Source organism: Acipenser ruthenus, chromosome 10, assembly GCF_902713425.1.
Source record: "Acipenser ruthenus chromosome 10, fAciRut3.2 maternal haplotype, whole genome shotgun sequence".
NCBI classification, from domain to species: Eukaryota; Metazoa; Chordata; class Actinopteri; order Acipenseriformes; family Acipenseridae; genus Acipenser; species Acipenser ruthenus.
The window spans coordinates 41,087,946-41,106,596 of record NC_081198.1 but is presented as its reverse complement, the minus strand read 5'-3'; the positions used below and the strand labels follow the sequence as shown (position 1 = coordinate 41,106,596).

Genomic DNA, 18,651 nt, shown 5'->3' with positions numbered 1-18,651 from the left:
CATGTTACTGTTCCAGTAAAATTTGAATGACTTGTGCACTTACCTTCCTCCAAAATCGACATATAACCACCGCTGTAAAAGTTCATAGGTCACCAGTGTAACACCAAACTGGGGAGATGATCTGAAGACTCGAGCTACAATAACAGGGATAAAATGACTACTGTATATTGGAATTCAGATTCAAATTATTGTTCCAAACAATAACATGTTTGATAGCATGTTCTCGTATCCTATAATGAAACCTCTCGCTTGTAAGTCATCACATACCTCCTGCTCCTTTCCAAAGGGCTCTGAATCCCTCTTCTTGAAGGATTTTTCTGAAGCAGTCAATAACACCGCTGTATGTTGTCTGGCCAGCCCGAGCAGCCACCTGAAGTCTTGTCTTAATGACATCAGCAGGGGTTACCAGAGAGGCAGCGGGTACACCTGAAAGTATAAGTTTTAAACACCATGAAAACTGGACTTTCACACTATATAAATTGTGTTTTGTTATGTTCTACAGGATCTTGCAGATAAACTGTTATACTGCAATCAGTCACAGTATTAAAGAGAGTTCATTGTATCTGTAAAAATGTTTTATAAATTAACCTTACACCAGGTGTATTTTCAATTGTATTAAAGCATTTATACTTTAGCTTAACGTTCAGCAAAAACAGCCTTTATTATTATTATTATTATTATTATTATTATTATTATTATTATTATTTATTTCTTAGCAGACGCCCTTATCAAGGGCAACTTACAATCGTAAGCAAATACATTTCAAGTGTTAAAATTCAAGTAATACAATAACAGCAAGAAATACAATAACTTTAAGCAGAGAATTGGGTCCCTTAAGATTTAATTCTTGTCGATAGCATTTTGTTTGAGGTGGCGATTCACTGGATCAGTACAAAAGCAGACTTACCTGTCAAACCTTCCTTTTGCACCTGTTAGCTGGTTATGAATACAAGGGTCTAATACAATGAAACAAAATTGCTTAGTTCTTCAAATGGCAATTCAGTACTTCTATATAGGTATTGAAGTATTTGGTATTACCTGCAATAGCACCAGCAGTGAGCAGCTGTAGAGCACCCAAGCGACCATGCTCATCAGTTAGCTGTGTCTTTGTGTGTGCATATACTGGAAAGTAAATAGCAGAGAATGGGATGTCACGTAGAAAACAGGCTTTTGCACCCTGTCACAAGAGATAAAACAGATCGGGGATAAAAAATACATTAGTTTGTTTTCATAAAAATCATGCATTTGTAATACAAAATATACATTTTACATAAAACATTGAAAGCAGTAATTGCATAACTGCTACTTTGTTTTTACATAAATATACATATAGTATGAATGTCTGCCTTAGTTATACTGTGCAAATACAGTGCCTTGCATAAGTATTCACCCCCCTTGGACTTTTCCACATTTTGTAGTGTTACAACCTGGAATTAAAATGGATTTAATTGGGATTTTTACCATTTGATTTACACAACATACTTAACACTTTGAAGGTGCAAAATATTTTTTATTGTGACACAAAAGTTAATTAAACAAACAAACAAAAAAAGACATTTGTTGGTTGCATAAGTATTAACCCCCCCCCCCCCCCCCCCCCCCGAGTCAATACTTGGTAGAAGCACCTTTGGCAGCAATTACAGCTGTGAGTTTTTTTGGGTAAGTCTCTACCAGCTTTGCACATCTGGATCCTGCAATTTTTGCCCATTCTTCGTGGCAAAATTGCTCAAGCTCTGTCAAGTTGGTTGGGGACCGTTGGTGAACAGCAATTTTCAAGTCTTGCCACAGATTCTCAATCGGATTGAGGTCTGGGCTTTGACTGGGCCATTCTAAGACATTCAGGTTCTTGTTTTTAAACCACTCCAGTGCTGCGTGTTTAGGGTCATTGTCCTGCTGGAAGGTGAACCTCCGCCCCAGTCCCAGGTCTCTTGCAGACTGAAACAGGTTTTCCGCTAGAATTTCCCTTTATTTGGCTCCATCCATCTTGCCCTCAATCCTGACCAGTTTCCCAGTCCCTGCCGATGAAAAGCATCCCCATAACATGATGCTGCCACCACCATGCTTCACCATGGGTGATGAACAGTGTTGGCTTTGCGCCACACATAGCGTTTTGCACTGAGGCAAAAAAGTTCAATTTTGGTCTCATCAGACCAGAGAAACTTTTTCCACGTTTGCTGCGTCTCCCACATGCCTTTTGACAAAATCCAAACAGGATTTGATATGGGTTTTTTTCAGCAATGGCTTTCTTCTCGCCACTCTTCCATAAAGCTCAGCTTTGTGGAGTGTCCGGGTTATTGTTGTCCCATGGGCGGTTTCTCATCTCAGCAATGGATCTCTCCAGCTCCTTCAGAGTTACCATTGGCCTCTTGGTTGCTTCTCTGACTAATGCCCTCCTTACCTGGTCACCGAGTTTTGGTGGACAGCCTTCTCTAGGCAGAGTCGCGGTTGTGCCATATTCTTTCCATTTTTTAATAATGGATTTAACAGTGCTCCAGGGGATGTTCAAAGTTTGGGATATTTTTTTATAACCCAACCCTGATTGGTGCTTCTCCAGAACTTTATCCCGGACTTGTTTTGATAGCTCCTTGGTCTTCATGATGCGGTTTGTTTAGATATGCTCTCTAACAAATTCTGGGGCCTTCCAGAAACAGGTGTATTTAATCTGAGATCATGTGACACTTTAATTGCACACAGGTGGACTCCATTCAACTAATTATGTGACTTCTGAAGGCAATTGGTTGCACCAGAGCTTATTTAGGGGTGTCACAGCAAAGAGGGTGAATACTTACGCAATCCTGACACTTCAGTTTTTAATTTGTAAATAATTTTGAAAAATATGTAGATTTTTTTTCCCCACTTTGACATTATAGACTATTTTGCGTAGATCAGTGACAAAAAATCCTAATTAAATCCATTTTAATTCCAGGTTGTAACACTACAAAATGTGGAAAAGTCCAAGGGGGGGTGAATACTTATGCAAGGCACTGTAGTTGTCTAAGTGAGAACAGCAATAAGTAGGGCTGAAATATTCAGAATCAATTTAAAAAACACAGGCAATTTTTTAGATACAATATTTCCAATTGCTTGCAAAAATCAAAACTTCAAACAATACACTCACAAATTTAAATTCATTCCTACTCTACAACTACAATAAACAAATGTGTACTGTTATTAGGAAGCAAATAACATAGGAAGCTCATTCTTGGAAAGTCTGCTATTCTGACTATTCAAGATAAAGCCTTGCTGGGAAGGCAGTATTTGAGGTAACACTGCATCAAAACTAGCTAGCATAAATGTTCAGCATGTACCAAGGAACAGTCCCTATACCCTCGAGACTGGAGGTCTGTAAGAATACGACTCCTGTGGCTCGACACAAAAAACAGCCTCGAGTTCTCAGGGTGCAGTAGTGAGCATTTTTTAATATATCACACTGTGACACAATAATGTGGTTCAGTTGTCTATTGTAGGACTTCACTGCAGGGGAAAGCATTTCGAAATCAAGGACTGACTCTTTTGTCTGCTCTTCATTAAAATGTATATTTAGAAAAAAAGCCGTTTTAGTAAAATCACAGAAGATAACATGCTTGTAATCTTGAGTTCAAGCAAGCTGTCAAAGCACAGTCTCTTGAATCCATAACTTTTTTTTTCTACAAAGGCTTGTCTGCACACTGAAACAAAGGTTCAGCTTTTTTTGGAACAGTAAACAAGTCAGTGGCATCACTAGCACGGTACCATTCCACCTACACTAGGTGGAGTACAATGATCTCAGATCTACTGATGCCAACTAGAACAAACAGCCTCCTCAAGTTTCAAAATACATTGTGCTTAACTACAATTACCTCAATATTTTAAAAATAATATTCCATAAATGACAATTTTCTAAACAACACAAAAAAACAGTTTTCATTAAGTGCTATTTAACTAAAATCTATTAAAAAAAAGGGCAAATTTAAATACAAGCAATAAAGAATGTGAATGAGGCACAATATTTATTTTGATTTATTATTAGTATTAATATAATTCTCTGTTGTGGTAGTAGTATAAATTTATTATAATGCAACCTTAAAAGAAAGCTTGTCAACCCTGTAATGCAACCTACCTTATAGAGACCAAAGAAACCAAGGTCTCGCACAACATTGAGGGCACTGACTCTGGGGCCAGTGGTGATCTCTCCAGCAACCTGCAATCGGATCTTAACAATCTCCAGGGGGTTTGTGAAGATCACCTGGGAACCTCCAGCCTGGGTGGTTGCATAAAAGGTTAGATTAGCGCATTTAAAAAAAAAAAAAGGCAGGAAAACTCAAATTAAAAACAGCAGACTGCATTTAAATAAGAATCTGAAAAAGCAAGAGGAGTCAAGAGGTAATTTTCGAAAGGTCATTCTAATGGCACTTTGCATAAAATGTTTGACAGAGAAACTGTTCAATAACCTTTTTATATAACTGCAACTATGCTCCATTGCACAACATCAAATTCTTAAAAAAATGAAGAAAAAATAAAAAACAATTTAATACTTTTCTGCTAATTGCCAAACTTACTAAGGAATCACTTACACATGAAAACATACATTCTCATAACGCACTAGTAAATGTCTTATTTTTGTGCAAGTTGCAGGTGGCACAAGTGATGTATTTTTTTTTTTTTTTTTTAATCAGTCATACCCAAGTTGATACATTGGACATGACAGTTCAGTGCAAGGTACTCAAATTTGTTGGTACCCTTACAGCTCATTGAAATAATGCTTCATTACTCCTGAAAAGTGATGAAATTAAAAGCTATTTTATCATGTATACTTGCATGCCTTTGGTATGTCATAGAATAAAGCAAAGAAGCTGTGAAAAGAGATTAATTCTTACTTATTCTACAAAGATATTCTAAAATGGCCTGGACACATTTGTTGGTACCCCTTAGAAAAGATAATAAATAATTGGATTATAGTGATATTTCAAACTAATTAGTTTCTTTAATTAGTATCACACATGTCTCCAATCTTGTAATCAGTCATGCAGCCTATTTAAATGAAGAAAAGTAGTCACTGCGCTGTTTGGTATCATTGTGTGCACCACACTGAACATAGACCAGAGAAAGCAAAAGGAGAGAGTTGTCTGAGGAGATCAGAAAGAAAATAATAGAAAAGCATGGTAAAGGTAAAGGCTACAAGACCATCTCCAAGCAGCCTGATGATCCTGTGACAACAGTTGCAAATATTATTAAGAAGTTTAAGGTCCATGGAACTGTAGCCAACCTCCCTGGGCGCGGCTGCAAGAGGAAAATCGACCCCAGAGTGAACAGAAGGATAGTGCGAATGGTAGAAAAAGAACCAAGGATAACTGCCAAAGAGATACAAGCTGAACTCCAAGGTGAAGGTACATCAGTTTCTGATCGCACCATCCGTCGCTTTTTGAGCCAGACCCAGGAGGACTCCACTTTTGAAAGAAACATAAAAAAGCCAGACTGGAATTTGCTAAAATGCATATTGACAAGCCACAATCCTTCTGGGAGAATGTCCTTTGGACAGATGAGTCAAAACTGGAGCTTTTTGGCAAGTCACATCAGCTCTATGTTCACAGACAAAAAAATGAAGCTTTCTTAAAGAAAAGAACACCATACCTACAGTGAAACATGGAGGAGGCTCGGTTATGTTTTGGGGCTGCTTTGCTGCGCCTGGCACAGGGTGCCTTGAATCTGTGCAGGACACAATGAAATCTCAAGACTATCAAGGCATTCTGGAGCGAAACGTACTGCCCAGTGTCAGAAAGCTCTGTCTCAGTCGCAGGTCATGGGTCCTCCAACAGGATAATGACCCAAAACACACAGCTAAAAGCACCCAAGAATGGATAAGAACAAAACATTGGACTATTCTGAAGTGGCCTTCTAAGAGTCCTGATCTGAATCCTATCGAACATCTATGGAAAGAGCTGAAACTTGCAGTCTGGAGAATGCACCCATCAAACATGAGACAGCTGGAGCAGTTTGCTCAGGAAGAGTGGGCCAAACTACCTGTTAACAGGTGCAGAAGTCTCATTGAGAGCTGCAGAAAACGTTTGATTGCAGTGATTGCCTCTAAAGGTTGTGCAACAAAATATTAGGTTAGCGGTCCCATCATTTTTGTCCATGCCATTTTCATTTGTTTTCTTATTTACAATATTATGTTGAATAGAAAATCAAAAGCAAAGTCTGATTTCTATTAAATATGGAATAAACAATGGTGGATGCCAATTACTTTTGTCAGTTTCAAGTTATTTCAGAGAAAATTGTGCATTCTTCGTTTTTTGTGGAGGGGTACCATCAAATTTGAGCACGTCTGTGTATTATATATATATATATATATATATATATATATATATATATATATATATATATATATATATATATATATATAATCAATACATCTTTTTATTTATTTAAACAATGTCAAATACTATCAGTAAACACCCCAATAAAACGAGAGAACAAATAGGCATTGACTGCAAAGGTCAAGCTTTAGAACAGACTTGGGTTTAGAGGGAACAGACCTCATTACTTGCTATTGACCTGCCCATTCCCACCATGTGCCTTTGACAAGGTTTGCAGGGATCTGACCCCACTTGGCTCAGCCTTCTGCCCTTTCCAGTTCCACCCCAGGCGTCTCCTGTGGAAGGGTGAAGGGCCCACCCTAGCCCTGTCTGTTTGCTTCCTACTGGGAGCCGCCACATCCTCTACCAAGCTATTTTCTGCCAACCACTTAACTCCCCAATGGACACACTGAATCATGGTTATCTTTCTGCACCATCTTACATCCTGAGGGTCTAGGCAATCCATACAGTATGTTCTGTATGACTAAGCCATCTTGCATGGCTATGATTAATCATCAAACCAGTTCCACTGTTTTCGCTCTAATTGAGAACATCAAGTCTAGGTCAGAAATCCTTTGGTTGTTGCATACAGGCATTTTCATTATATACATTTGTTTAAAAACATTCCACTGTTTCACAACACATGTGGGATTCCTCTGTGGCAGATTACTTGCATGCGTCCCTCAAGTATCATTTGAATTAACTTTTAAATAAGAATAGACAGTATTATTCCGACACGTCTTACAGAGGGAAGGATTTCACAAGTTCTACTTGTTTCTGAGAACTACTTTCCGTGTAGTTATATTCTGGTTTTACCTTATTCTTTGCATGTGAAAGTAATCAAAATCAGCAAAAGTTTACCTGTAAACCCTTTAATTCAAAGCAAACTTTTTTTTTTCTTAAAGTAAGAGAACTGTAAACAGGAAATGTTGAAGCAACTTTTAATATTTTACAGTACCACTGAATATTACACAGGGAAATAGTATGATAAACCTTGGAAGATCTAAAGATCGCCAACCTTTAATTGTACTGGCATTTTCCCCCAGGGTTTATTAATTAAGAAAAAATGTAATTGGAATAGAGTGATGTGAGAGCTGTTTACAAGTTTAAGGGCAGTGGTGTGCCGTAGTTCAGACCATTGGAACAGACCCTAGGGTGTCACGTAAAACAAACTGAACAAGGCCTTTTTTATGTACCACAAATTCTTTCTGATAGCTGCCCTCATTACAGATTACTGCTCCTTTCTCAAGTTGCTCTCAAAATACAATCTCTGTATTGACGGGTGAAGGCTCAGGTTTGTGCCACACTGTCAAACTCAATCAGAATGAACTGGAAGCAACTTCATCCATGATCCTCCAGGGCTTCTTCCCTAAATGAAGGCTCAGCAGAGGTCGCAACCTCATGGCCCTGAGGTGCTGCAGAGCCTGTGAGCGTCACTCAACTGGGAGTTATTAAAACTCTCAAGTGTAGCAGGAACATAGACTCACCCTCATTTTACAACGTTGTGACCAAATGTTAGGCTAGATTTAGGCTGCATCCCAAATTAGTTATGGTATAAACAGGCCGTGAACAGGCGTGCTCCTATTTTCATAATTACTGGGTACTCCTTGACCAACACAGACGTCTAGTAAATCGTACTTGTCCAATTTGTTTCTCAATTTGTTGGTATTTTTTTTGTGTTCAAGATGGCAGCGCACCAATAAAACCTGTTTTATAATTTGAAAAGCTGGTTTACAGTCATACAAATAAAAAGAATTCCCTTCTCTGTTTGAATTTTTTTTTTATAAAAATATTACAAGTACAGTTTTTACACTGGAGTTTTTCTACGGAGACCCGCTGAGAGGAGGCACTGGGATTGGTCTGGCAGGAATTGTTCCCTTGACGTAAATAAAAAACAATATAAAACAAGCAGTTGTGTTTCATATTAAATTTGCAACAATACAGAACCTATTACACAGAGGTCTGCCACGGTAGTAGTGAGGATGGTTTAAAAGTCACAGCATGTTTGCGACTGCCATTAACTGCTTTACAGTGCAATCATGAAATAGATAATCTTCTAATTAAGCCATCATTCAGGCCAATACTTACACATCCACCAGCCATAACTTCTGCAAAAAGAGGAATGGAACCATCTTTCTTGCTGAATTTATCTCTCACAAAGTCATTGACCTACAAAACAGAAACCCAAAAAAACACATGTGTTTTTCCTAGTTAAAAGGGGCTTGGCACACACGATTTATACAAATTTGAATGTTTTTAAAAAAATAAAAAAAGATGCTACTTACAGTTAGCTTTATGGCTTTTTCAGGAGCAACACCTACAAGCTGTGGCAAGAGACCTACATAGAAATACAAAATCAAATCCCTTGACTGAGGCACAGGTGCTGTTGACCTTGTGTGCTGAAGTGAAAGACTATTGTTATTATATGGCTTTAATAGCCAGTTTAGGGTACAGAAAAAGCTGAGAGAAGACACACCATTGGTAACATTTCCAAGTTTAAAATGTTAGCCAAGCAATAAACTTGTAGAATGTTCAAAATACATCAAACATGTCATTTGTAATAGTATGTATATTGTTATATATTATATAACTAAAGTCCTTTTCTATATATATATATATATATATATATATATATATTTTTTTTTTTACCTGCAAAAAAATAAAAAGGGGAGGCTTGTTTTGAATGCCATTTTATTTCCCTGTTTTTTTTTTTAGTTTATTATGTATAGTTATTATACAGCATTATGTCATTTAGAAACAGCGTTTAAGTATCGCCGGTCTAGTTATGATATAAAAACTTCCTTCCCTGGGGGATAGAAGGTGCTTACAGACAGTTTGAACTGTGTCCTCTGTTCTGTATACATTTTAGAGGTTTGCAATGATAAACGTGGTTTGGCCTCTGAATCTGTATGAATGTCCACCATCGAATTTGATACACTTTCCAAGGGGACTGCTGAGTGAATGTTGGTAGCAAGCAGCCAAAAAGCAGTCAGGCGTACATGTTGCTGTCAACCACATCTCCTTATCAGGAAACACCCGTTTCTGTGAACATCCTTCTCTGACAGAACAGGCTACAGGATCAGTAGATGGCAGTCTTGACTTCTTCAATTTCATTTTTTTTTTTTGCAACTCCCTTTTCTATTCACTATGCAGACAAGTCTAGGATTTTGTAACAAGACGCATCTTTTCATCTGTTTCCATTTCATGTCATTTTATGGTGACATAATTGTTACAGCTTGCCTTCCAGAATATTACACTCAAGTACAACTTACACAGATTTTAGTCTTGTAGAATGTCTATTTCATTTACCAGAAGAAAAAGCACACAAACACAACATACGTATTTTAAAGTTTAATAAAGCTGTGGTGTTTAAAATCTCAAATATGAATACTGTTTTGCATTGTTGCGTATTTTAAATGTGGTATTCTGAAGTAAAAGCCAAGGAAATGTATATTAACATCTCACCACATGATTACTATAATTCAACTAGACAGATGGCCTAGACTGTATGTTCTCAGTGTTCAAAAGATATTTACCCAAAAAGAAAAAAAATCTGTAAAATAAATAAACACTTGTGAAAATAACTGAATCTAACCAATGCAAGCCCAGTTTTCATAGGACATGTCAAATAGGTGTTTAACCCACATACATAAAACACAGCATCCCTTTATAATTTCACTTTACCTCTGTACAGTCCAAAGAACCCTTCGTATCTCACCACCTTCTTGGCGCAGTCGAAGCTGCTTTTGTACATCAGTTCACCTACAAATGAGCCAGTGGAGCGCTGGTTCTGCATACGTGTTTTCACCAAATCAATGGGATACACAGCGGTAGCTCCCACAGCTAGGAAACAAGATATACAGTATATAATGATATCTATACACACACACATATATATATATATATATATATATATATACATATATATATAGTGCTGGGACAAACACAGGATTTTCATGTTCGGATATTCACTCAATTTAAATATTTGTTCAGATATTCGTTCGTTTTTCAAAAAGTAATAAAAGCCATATATTGCTCTGTACGCAGGCAGAAACAGCATCGCAGCAGGTGAGGGGGTGTGGCTGTGGCCCTGGTGTGTGCGTCTTTATATTACTGCAATACAATATGTAACACATTCAAATAGATAAATATCCCAGGAGTAAAGAATAAAGTTGTGTAGGACTTCCTTTACCCCAGTGAATTAACTAGTAGCAGTTCAAGTGAAACGTTGTTTATTCCCGAAATAAACAGTACATAAAGCTGACGACGCATTTTACTCATTTCTTGTCATTCCTTGCCATTGCCGTTTCTTCACAGTAAACAGTGGCCATCGACATGTTTTCATAAAGTAATAACATAAGGTTTACTTGTGCCTTTTTGTAGCTGAACAAGGAACAACACTTCAAATAAAACAAACGTGGCAATGGCGTTGTAAAATGGAGGTGCAAAAAAACTCACCGTTTTGGTTCTCATTTATTACATTCCACATAAAGTCACAAAAAAATATATATAATATATACAGTCTACATAAAAATCACTACACAAGATTTTCAGCAAGTGGGGCACTGTTTAAGCAAGGCATTTCAGAATGATGTGCTTGCCTTTTTTCTGTCCCATGAGGTCAGGGGTCTGAATACTTTTGCAAGGCACTGTATATATATAAGCACTTTATGTCCTGCAATCTGTATAAGCATACCTTATACTTAATTTAAATATGACTGTCTTAACTATTCACAATGCTGTTCATGCTGGGAGTTTAGATACGTGTCATTCTACAGACAGAAGTTAATGTCTTTCATTGTACTGTACTATCATTGCCACACACATATTGCAGCCCAAGCAGCTTGCCAGTTCTGTGCCTGACATCACTGGTCATTATTTTAGGCTACTTTTCAAACAAGCTGCAGGAAGCCATGCTTGAGTTTCTCTTCACAGGAATACATTTATTTTCTGTAAAGAAAATCTCTAATGCTCTATAGAGTTCTCTATAGAGAATTTATTTATTTCTGTCTTCTTAATTTAAGATTTTGTAACTCTTGTAAAATTCTACCAAAAACCACTTTAACAAACCACAGAGAAATTTCCACAATCTCAACACATGTTCAGCAATGTCAGCGTCTATGTTATTAATATAAACCGCACTTTATTCTTAATATATATTTTTTTCAATGGTACACGTGACTTTATAAACTATTTTATAACCCAACATCTGTAAATATGCATACTGTATATGTTATAGCAGCAGCTCAAGTTAAAGCTTCAGGAAGCCTTGTCCATTTCAAGCATAATCCCTCTGGTTTTTTGGTATCATTTTCATCAAGTATAATTAGCATGAACTTCTGTATGGGTCCGGAAGATCCATGTCACTACTGAGTTTTTGCCCTGAAGACTGTCTGGAGCCAGAGGTGCCACTGTAGCACAATGTCGGATCTTCTCATCACAGACACAAATAAAGAGCAACTCAGAGTCTTCCAGCTCAGAACCTGCAGCACAATGGACTGCACCTTAGCTGATCTGCACTACTGTGCCAGTATAACATTACATGAACCTGGGCCTGTGAACAGTGCACAGACATGTCACTCACCTCCAGCAATTGCGCCCAAACTGAACCTGTAAGCAGACTCGGCTGCCTGGAGCCAGATAGGTCGACCAGCTTCACCATAAGATTGCTAGGAAAAAAGGAAAACAAAATGGATTTGGAGAAAGATGTGTGAGCAGAATTATGACTGCAAATCAACTTGTATAAAAATTCCTGTGAAATAGAGATTACAACATTCCGAGTGCAAGAGGAATCTGGAACCGTTACAACTTGAAACCCTTTCGTACAAACGTATCACTGACACACTGCTTGAGCCGAGAGGAAGAATTTCTTATCTGAAGTCAAATGGTCATAAATTTATACATTTTTGTATAATACAGTAGCTATCCCTTCTTTACCAATATAAATGCACAAAAATCGCTTTTAAGCATGTTCTGCAGGTTTTAATACATATCCTTCCAATTCTGTCTGCATCTGGATATACTTCATGTTAATTCAAAACAACAGCCATAAACCACTCTGTTTCCTTAAGAAATTTGTATCACAAGTTTAGTGAATGGTGATATCGATATCTCACTATCTCCTCCAAAATGACAGTGCAGGCAGTCTGCCACATTGCATGAATGGAATCATCCACAAGACACAGCTGTTTTTACTATGGGGACAGTGCCTATGGGAGTTTAGGCATTACAGTGGTTTGCATTTATTACAACAATGAGAAACTTCTGTTAACATTTCCGAGAAGACTGAAATGTTGGATTTTTATTCTCATACTCTTGTGCACATGCACACAATGGAAATAACTTGCACAACCTTGGCCGCTAAGCTGGATAAGTATCACACATCCTTTTACTCTGCAAAAGATTCAACCAACAGCACACCTGATTTACTTTGTCTTAGCATAGGAAGGAACTACAGGAACTATGGAAGCTCCGCAAATCCTCCCCAAATCCAAAGGATTAAATGTGTTTTTATACAAAGCTTAATCTTGCCAAAAGCTACCCCGACAAAATATGTCTAAATTTCTTTTGAAAGAACATCACTTTGATGAGACAGAATATCTTTTCCTAGGTACCAGATTATATTTCAAAGTTTTCTATGGCCCTTTAAGACCAATAACTGACATTCCATAGTATACTCAAAATGTTTACATAATTTAAGATGTTTCATGACTGACTTTACCTTACCCGTTGCCTCCAGCTAAGCTATGCATTTATACTGTATGTGTATTCATTATTTATTGTGAAAAGGTTTTCACACTTGTGTTGCCATGAGTCATTGGTAACTTCAAATAAAAAATAGTTACTAATTTAGATTATACCTTGAACTTAAATCTTTTAGTTCTCTGCTAAAAAATATAATTATAGCTAATAATTAATTATGTTCCCCAATATACATGTAAAAGTAACAACAGAATGGGAAGATAACCAATATGTACAGTCTTGTCATAAGTAATTAAGATGGGGTGTCTATTTACTTATGTCAAGTGTCTATTTAGTCCTGCTCTTTGTTCGATTCAACACATTTTAGCCCCAAGCCAACTACACACCTGTCTGTCATTATCTATACCACAGCGGCAGTCTCTCAGACTGCAGTGTGTCTCCGCTAAGATTAAAATATTTCATTCATACAGTATATAAAATCTTTATCCTTTCCTTGTATTTTGTTCATCTGTTTCACACAAGCACAATACAACTGCATAAAATATTAGTATATATAAAACATTTCAGTTTTTTTTTGTTTGTTTATATGTTAAGACATATAGATCTATTTAAGCTCATTTTGATATCCACCTTGTTCTGATACAGAAAGGCAAAAACAGAGTTTAGCCTCGTGTATCAAATAACATAAATGTAGTTTAAGATCTTAATTAAACAGATTATTTTGGCATAAGGTTTCTTATTTTAAGAGAGATATTAGATTTAGAACATATATGGTACTACGGTACTTCAAAGTGCTATTCATTACATTGTGACTTGTATCCTGCTAAATTACTAACACTAAATAACTGTATCAGGCAGTTGACAGGGTTTGGAATATGTACTATATGTTCTTTTAAAAAAAAAAAAAAAAAAAAAAAAAAAAAAAAGCACAAAAAGAAACATGGCTTTCTGAAATGTTTGTCCTACCTGCCGCTGCATTTCTGCCAGGTTGTAGGGCAGGGCACCCTCCTCCAGTGGTGCTATTCTCTCGATATCTGCCAACGCGAGCCGCCTCCAGGCAAAAACCATGGGGGAGAAACATCTCATTAGAGAAACTGTCGAACCCAACCTTTGGCTAAATCTTCACTATATTTACAGAGAATGAAGTAAGATTTTCCACACAGTTTATTGAATTGTTTTTATTTACTGCTGCATTTAATATTAGCAATATACATAGCTAGCCAAGGCAGTTCAAAAATACCCCCTATGCAAACCACCCACACTGTATATGAGCCAAATGTGATCAAGCAAACAAATATGCCTATTAGGAAAAGATCCGTAGGAGACCAAATATTCTGCCTCTTTCTTGGTTTTCAATACGAGATCAAGTTATATAAACACAATAAACAAAAGAATAACTTTATGACTGCAGCTTTTTTCCCCCCCAATTTCTCTCTTTTAATCTGCTCAATTTATAGGATTTATTATGTTTGTAAAATCTAGAAGAAAAAGGTTCAATTCAAATATTTACCCAGAATGAACGTAAAGGTCACAAAGCTGGAAAAGGATGTCGATCTCCAATGGTGTAATCTGACCAAATTTATTGGCAGCATGAACAAATTCCTCTGTTATTTTTTGTAAGTCGGGGGGGGTGGGGGGGGGGGGGGGGGGAGACAAGATATGAAGATGTTATTTTAAGACATTAGGTTTAAACTGTAGTATGTACAGGCACTGGACAAAAGGGCCACCATAGGCAGCAATGTGTTTTCATTTTATTTAAAATTATGTGACCATTCAATTAAATTTTGCTTATGCACCAGATTTCCATCCAAACCCCCTGCATTCATGTTCTAATGAATAGCCAATCTCATTTGAAATATAAGTAATTCAAGTTTTTTGTTTTTTTTTTTCATGTCAGGGGAACATTTACACTATTAACACAAAATATTTGCTGTATATCACAGTTTGCAGGGGGGGGGGGGGGGGGGGGTTGGTCCAACTCTACTTTACATGGTAAGCATCTTTCAATTCTAGCCCCTGCTTATTATACTATTACTACATACTAGGTGGGGGCCAACACAGCTGAATGGTCACTGCATCATGTGATTTTTGGGGAAAGAGCCGACAACTAGGATTCTACAACCACAGATAATGCCAGATGATACAGAGAAAACATATTTAAAGAAAGCAATATTGAAGCAATAAAACCCACTCAGAATGGTTGTAAACGCCATATAAAACGTTAATTAAAGCTACTTACCCTTTAAAAAAACATTTTTTTTCAAGTCATCGTCTATCTTTACAGGTTTCCTTCCATTTTACAGCAAATCTAGTTCTGAACTGCTAACACATTCTGTGCTCTGTGCAGCACCAACAGACTTGTGTGTTAACAAAAGATGCAAGAATTATACTTTTCACAGAATACGTAGACAATGCATAATGCAAAACTCATTCTAAATGTCTCTGACTTTTGAGCTAAGCTGTTTTTTTTTTTTTAATGCATATGCCAACTGTATTTTTCTGTTGCGTTTCATTTTCTGGTTGTCACACATCGCTACATGACAGGGTATTAAACTACAGTAGATGTACGAAGCTTGAGTCGTACAGAGAGACATGCGATGACAAACAAGAAGCCACAAAAATGAACTAAGCATGAAATCAGCAAGACAGCAGAATAAGAAACTGTCAATATGCAAGAAGTAAATATATTACAGAGTTAATGCAAATTAAAAACTGACATTTAGTCAGTTACCTCTGAATGTCACCTGGTAAAACAACTGTATGTTAATGTGCATGTAAATGCTGAAGAAAGAATCATTTTATCATGTTCAAATATATTACCCATTGGAATTCTGTTAACTAGAAGATTATACAGCTTTTAAGGTTTCGTTTGCCTGAAAATCGTATAAAATACATTTCACCTTATCCTGAGTAACATATTTTTCTGCATGGCTTACTGATATTTTTTTCTGCATGTAAAGTTTAGTTTCATAAACATGAACAACATTTTACCTTTAGTAACCAGTACATCTTTCCGTGATCCTGCTAAAGTGCTGTATATTTTTCGAATGAGTTCCATGTTGTTTAGCAAGGAGTTAAACGCATTGAAGTATGAGAAGCTGACTTGATGAGAGATGCTTCCACCTGCCACCTGCAACAGAAAACAGACCAACAGTGATTCATTGGCACTGTTAAAATAACTGACCATTAAATTCACCTCTAACATACTGGGAGATCATAAAGTGCAGCTAATATGTAAAAAAAATGTACTGCAAAGCTATGAAACTTGGCAGGTTGATACACCAATCAATGGGGCCACCAGTTTGGGTCACAGAGGACCCTGTAAGGGTGCCCCAAGTGTTATCTAATTCAGCCATCATTTGCTTCAAGGAGGGCTTCCATCACTGAGAAATCACAGAAAACAGAATGCAAATTCTACCCCTGCTATTTAAAGGTACCACCAATCCAAATGAAAACCTACAAATAAATGTACTAAAATGTTCTTTACTTACTGAAACTAGGTTCTCTTCAACAAAAGGTGTGAGCATGTAGGAGCGGATGGTCACCATGATATCACTGAAATCTATGGCTGTAATGGCCCCACTCTTGGTTTTATCCTTCTGAGCAAAAGCTTGTCTCGCATGTTCCAATTGTAACTCCTAGAAATTGTCAAGAAGAAAGAAAGGTTATGACGAGATACTTCATATTAAAACAGGCTTTTGAAAAGCAAGATCCTGGACTAGGTAAAGAAGCAGAATTTAAGCCAAATATGTTTTTTTTTGTTTTTTTAATTGGGGTATGGGATCATTTATATAATCTTTAAATTTGGCTAGGCTACACAATTATACTATACTGATATGTTTTAAAAGAATACAACCATGTAACCAATATAATGTCTACACGTGCTCATTTAGTTTAAATAAGCTGTAAACACACTGATAACATTTACTTTTACAAGTTAGTCATTCCATTTAAACCCCCTTTCTACCGCACACCTTGCCAATGACAGAAACGATTGCTTAATAATGAAGTTAGGTAATACCTCTGGCAAGAGTCCTTAGCGGGTAATGAGAACACTTACAGTATATTCAAACGTTACAGATTTCTGACAAGTTCAAGTAACACTGTTGTGTAAACACCTTGACTAGACCCACCCCTCCACCCCTCCAGTCTCTACCAAGCATGTCTTGTTTTGGGACACCACACATCAAATGAATCAACATACTTTTTCAGGACGTGTTGGGTTCTTAAGTTTAAAGAGTACAGTGTAGGTGGTCCTCCTGATTTGTACCAAGTTTTTAAACTTCTCATTAATTTGAAATAAGGAACACTACTTTCTGGTTGACCCCTGGGGTCTTATCCATCATCAGCAATGCCTGTAGGGAACATCTGAACACATTTATAAACTCCCATGAATAGTAACAACTGTATTTACAAAATATAAACATTATGTCAGTTCTAAAGAAAAATCCAAAGTCACATACTGAAATATTACATGTATGTAAAATATTGATGTACTAAAATATACAGTGAATAAAGATGTACTGCATATAGCTATAGTTTTATATCTTTGATTGTGTCATCAAATGCTGTAAAATGTAGTTTCGATCTGTAAAACTGTTTAATGCTGTAAGCAAAATATTAATATAGACGTTCCTATCCTAAGTCTGGTGGCTGATGCATGAACCCAATTCTGATAGTTTTGAAAAGACTACAAAGAAACCATAAACTTTTCCAATGCAACAACTATTTGCAAAACATTTTTTAAATAGCAACATGACCAATACTGAAGGTGAGAATCCCTACAATCAGAACTTACCTGCAAAAACTGAGTGAACTCAGAATAGCTTAGGGGTTTCTTTCTGTCATGGCCAAAGTGAAGTCTAATAAATTCACAGTCCCAATTGAAAGGGATATGATGGTGACTAACTGTCTGTCCAAATATATCTTTGACATTTTCTATGAAAAAAAAAAGAGAAATATTGAATCATACAATACCTTGATAAATCTTTAAAAATATATATTTAATTAACCAGGTAGCGATACAGAAAGAAGCAAAATATAAATAAGTTCTTAGGAAAACATTAACCGTGGCAAAAAGGAAAATGCCACTTAAAATGAACAGCCTACAGTAGGTGTCTGCAATACCCGATGCAGTCAAGATTATTGATAGCCTGCAGGAGGGGCCATGAGGTGAAACGCATCATAAACTACACAAAAACCAACGGATGCCTCAGGGATTTGAACAATTTTAAGAATACTCCATTTAATTTCAAAGATCTCCCACTGTAATTTGAGATAACTAATCAATAATAATAATAATAATAATAATAATAAATAATAATAATAAACACAGATTTATTTATGCAGTTTTTTTTACTATACTATACATTATTTTTCTATTAAAAAAAAAAAATACACTGCTAAATGTTTGCTTTCTAGATTACAATCAAAGCACTCCCACATATTTTTTATTTTGGGGTTAGTCTTTGCATTTACCTTATGTTGTGCAGATGTTTTGATATCATTCCTCTGTTTTTATTCACCTTAAGCCACTTTCACACTGGCATAATAAACACAGATTTATTTATGCAGTTTTTTTTACTATACTATACATTATTTTTCTATTAAAAAA

The 18,651-nt window shown here is 36.5% G+C and overlaps 1 protein-coding gene across 3 annotated transcripts in view; it reads right to left on the bottom strand.

The window, feature by feature from the left end:
- LOC117408693 (electrogenic aspartate/glutamate antiporter SLC25A12, mitochondrial-like) overlaps window positions 1–18,651 on the bottom strand; it is a 28,463-nt gene that overhangs the window by 720 nt on the left and 9,092 nt on the right. For all 3 annotated transcript variants that reach the window (XM_059032254.1, XM_034013931.3, XM_034013939.3), the window contains exons 5-17: window positions 17,836–17,975; window positions 16,529–16,675; window positions 16,029–16,167; window positions 14,548–14,641; window positions 14,004–14,088; window positions 11,920–12,004; window positions 10,020–10,178; window positions 8,621–8,673; window positions 8,424–8,504; window positions 4,100–4,240; window positions 1,039–1,177; window positions 268–426; window positions 44–134 (exon numbers count right to left, since the gene is read on the bottom strand). In XM_059032254.1, coding sequence (XP_058888237.1) covers window positions 44–134; window positions 268–426; window positions 1,039–1,177; window positions 4,100–4,240; window positions 8,424–8,504; window positions 8,621–8,673; window positions 10,020–10,178; window positions 11,920–12,004; window positions 14,004–14,088; window positions 14,548–14,641; window positions 16,029–16,167; window positions 16,529–16,675; window positions 17,836–17,975 — 1,513 coding nt within the window. The remainder of the gene's footprint in view (window positions 1–43; window positions 135–267; window positions 427–1,038; window positions 1,178–4,099; window positions 4,241–8,423; window positions 8,505–8,620; window positions 8,674–10,019; window positions 10,179–11,919; window positions 12,005–14,003; window positions 14,089–14,547; window positions 14,642–16,028; window positions 16,168–16,528; window positions 16,676–17,835; window positions 17,976–18,651) is intronic.